Source organism: Zerene cesonia, unplaced genomic scaffold, assembly GCF_012273895.1.
Source record: "Zerene cesonia ecotype Mississippi unplaced genomic scaffold, Zerene_cesonia_1.1 Zces_u009, whole genome shotgun sequence".
Classification (NCBI taxonomy): Eukaryota; Metazoa; Arthropoda; class Insecta; order Lepidoptera; family Pieridae; genus Zerene; species Zerene cesonia.
The window spans coordinates 592,926-595,576 of NW_024045139.1; the positions used below are offsets into that span (position 1 = coordinate 592,926).

Sequence of the window (2,651 nt, forward strand, 5' to 3'; positions counted from 1 at the left end):
AAGAATCAAGCCCCGTTAAAGAGGTTTCCGACAAATTGGACAAACCAACAGGCAAAGAGCCAAGTCCTGATAAAGAAGCTGTTGGAGAAGAAGAGAAACCTATTGTAAAGGATGCAAGCCCTGTTAAAGAGGCAGTTGACAAATTGGAAAAAACAAGAGACAAAGAGCCAAGTTCCGTTAAAGAAACTGTTGAAGTAAAAGAGAAATCTATTGAAAAGGAAATTAGCCCTGTTAAAGAGGTTGCTGAAAAATTAGATAAACCAACAGTTAAGGAGCTAACCCCAGCGAAACAAACTGATCAAGACAATGAAAAACAAACAGGTAAGGAGCCAAACCTTATAATACATAAATATAACATAAAAAATATCATTGTATTTAAAACTGTGATATTTATAATTAACTAGCTTTTGCACGCGGCTTCGCACGCGTTACTTCGCACTCGGCCTTCTGCCTTCTTCCGCGTAAAATTCGAAGAAAACGAGTTAAAACGATTTAAGCATACAGACGCACAGATGGCGAGAAGCGAATTTGTTTTTTACTGTGTAGTGATACTTGTGCATTACTTTACATTGTTTCATTATTTACACAGGCCTCCTATAACCCACCACTGCTGCGGTGCGTTTGATAATTATTGTTATGTTTTAGTATAAATTGTTTCTATTTTTAATTTTTGCATTACTCAGAGGTGTGAAAATAGTGTATAGTATATTTTCAGACTTATCGAAACATAGGTATCATAAAAATCGGTTTAGCAGTTTCGGAAAAATTCGGTTACAGATTTCTGCACGAGTATTTTATCATGTATCAATGATTCAAATAACGTCCCTTTTATGAATACGTAAATAATTTAGCTTACTTACTTATTTTGAGTACATATAATCTTTTATTTATTTTGACGTGATTGGCACGACTGCAAAAATTATAAGAAAAAGGTTTCAAATTAGATAGATTTGTCCTTATCAAGTGCAATACAACAACATAATATTTAAATTGGTCGCTGTTAAATTAATAAATTCTTTTACATACACTCGGAACATTTTTTTTATGAACTTTAATCAGTTGTGTTTTAGCGATAGGGAGCTTTTCATTTGAATATAGTAACGAAATCATAGGTGTCAGTTTATTATTTACCATTGTAGGTGTTTAAGGATCCTCTTACTCGCGTAAAATCAAACTTAAGAAAATACTATAATATACATTTTTAATAGTAACATTCTTATAAATAAGTTGTTGTTATAACCTCAGCCAGTTAGATGTCCAATAAATTCGTCATTTTAGAAGTCCGCATTAATGTCGGTCCCTCATCCATATCGTTTCTCAGTTGCCCATAATAATCAGTTGAACATTAATCTACATCATTAGTTCTAGGAGTGCTGTTAATGTAGGTTTAAAGATTTTATTTACGCATAAGAACATATATAAGAACAATTCGGCCACTCAAAATTTTATCTTAAATTAATTTATGCTTACATCTCTAGTTTAAGGTTAGGTATAACAGTCATATATAACAACCTGCATTACTGTTGTAATCTAGGATATAGCACGAATATGATTTTTTTGTAAAGCTCCGAATACATTGAGACCATTTTTTTTTCTTGAAAGAGTATGGTTTTCTTCTACAATTAGTTCGAGCAGAAATGGGTTTGCAGATTATTTTGGCTTCTTGGATTGTGTTGAATTTGTTATAATTTTTTTGATGCGCTTGCATGTGGCGTATGCATGGTTTTGAAAAATGTAATATTTTTGTAGAAGTAAAGTAAGAATAGGTCATATATCATCCTACTCTTTTTATTCCTTGCGGATCAAATTACAAGAATAATAGTTTCTTTGTTCGTTCAGCAAACTTTTATAACACGGACTTATCTGGATTTTGATCTCTTTAACTCAAAATCTACTATGGTTCGTTAATCTCTGGACCATACTTGGTTCTGTGTAGGTGGCTGTGGTTAATTTAAAGTATCAATTTTATGCTCCCTGTATTTTTCTTGTATTTCATTTTCAAGACTTCTAATACATTTGTAGAAAGCTTATAATTGGATGTTAGTAATTTTGTTCTAGGTTAATATATCTTGTATTAGTATATTTATAAACTATCTTTCTCGAATAAAAAAATAAAAATAAAAATAAAATTAATAGTTAAAAAAAGTTTTTGATAGTGTGTCGCCTAAATCTTTATTCACATCTTCAAAGTTTCATTATGTTCGTGATAAGCGAACAATCTTTTGCTTCAAAAGGCAATGTGGCGAAAATTTATATCGTAATCATAGAATTTAATAAATGTCTCAATGTCTTACTTAACAAGACACCAAATTACCTAATCTTTGCATTTAACCTTTTACAGGTGACAAAGAAAGCCCCACACTGAAATCTCATGAAAAACCAATTGAAAAAGAACCAAGCCCGGTTACAGAGGTTGAAGAAAAACTAGAAAAACCAACAGGCAAGGAGCCAAGCCCAGTTAAAGCAACACCTGAAGGAAAAGTAGAAGCAATAGACAAAGAACCAAGTCCAGTCACTGAGGTTGCTGAAAAATTAGAAAAACCAACCGGCAAGGAACCAAGCCCAGTTACTGAGATTGCCGAAAAACTAGATAAACCAACAGATATGGAGCCAAGCCCTGTTAAAGAAATGCATGAAGAAAAGGCAGTGTC

The 2,651-nt window shown here is 32.4% G+C and overlaps 1 protein-coding gene across 1 annotated transcript in view; it reads left to right on the top strand.

Moving 5' to 3' along the window:
• LOC119839156 (microtubule-associated protein futsch-like) overlaps window positions 1–2,651 on the top strand; it is a 93,054-nt gene that overhangs the window by 78,379 nt on the left and 12,024 nt on the right. The window contains exons 9-10 of the mRNA XM_038365359.1: window positions 24–321; window positions 2,342–2,648. Of these exons, the coding sequence (XP_038221287.1) occupies window positions 24–321; window positions 2,342–2,648 (605 nt within the window). The remainder of the gene's footprint in view (window positions 1–23; window positions 322–2,341; window positions 2,649–2,651) is intronic.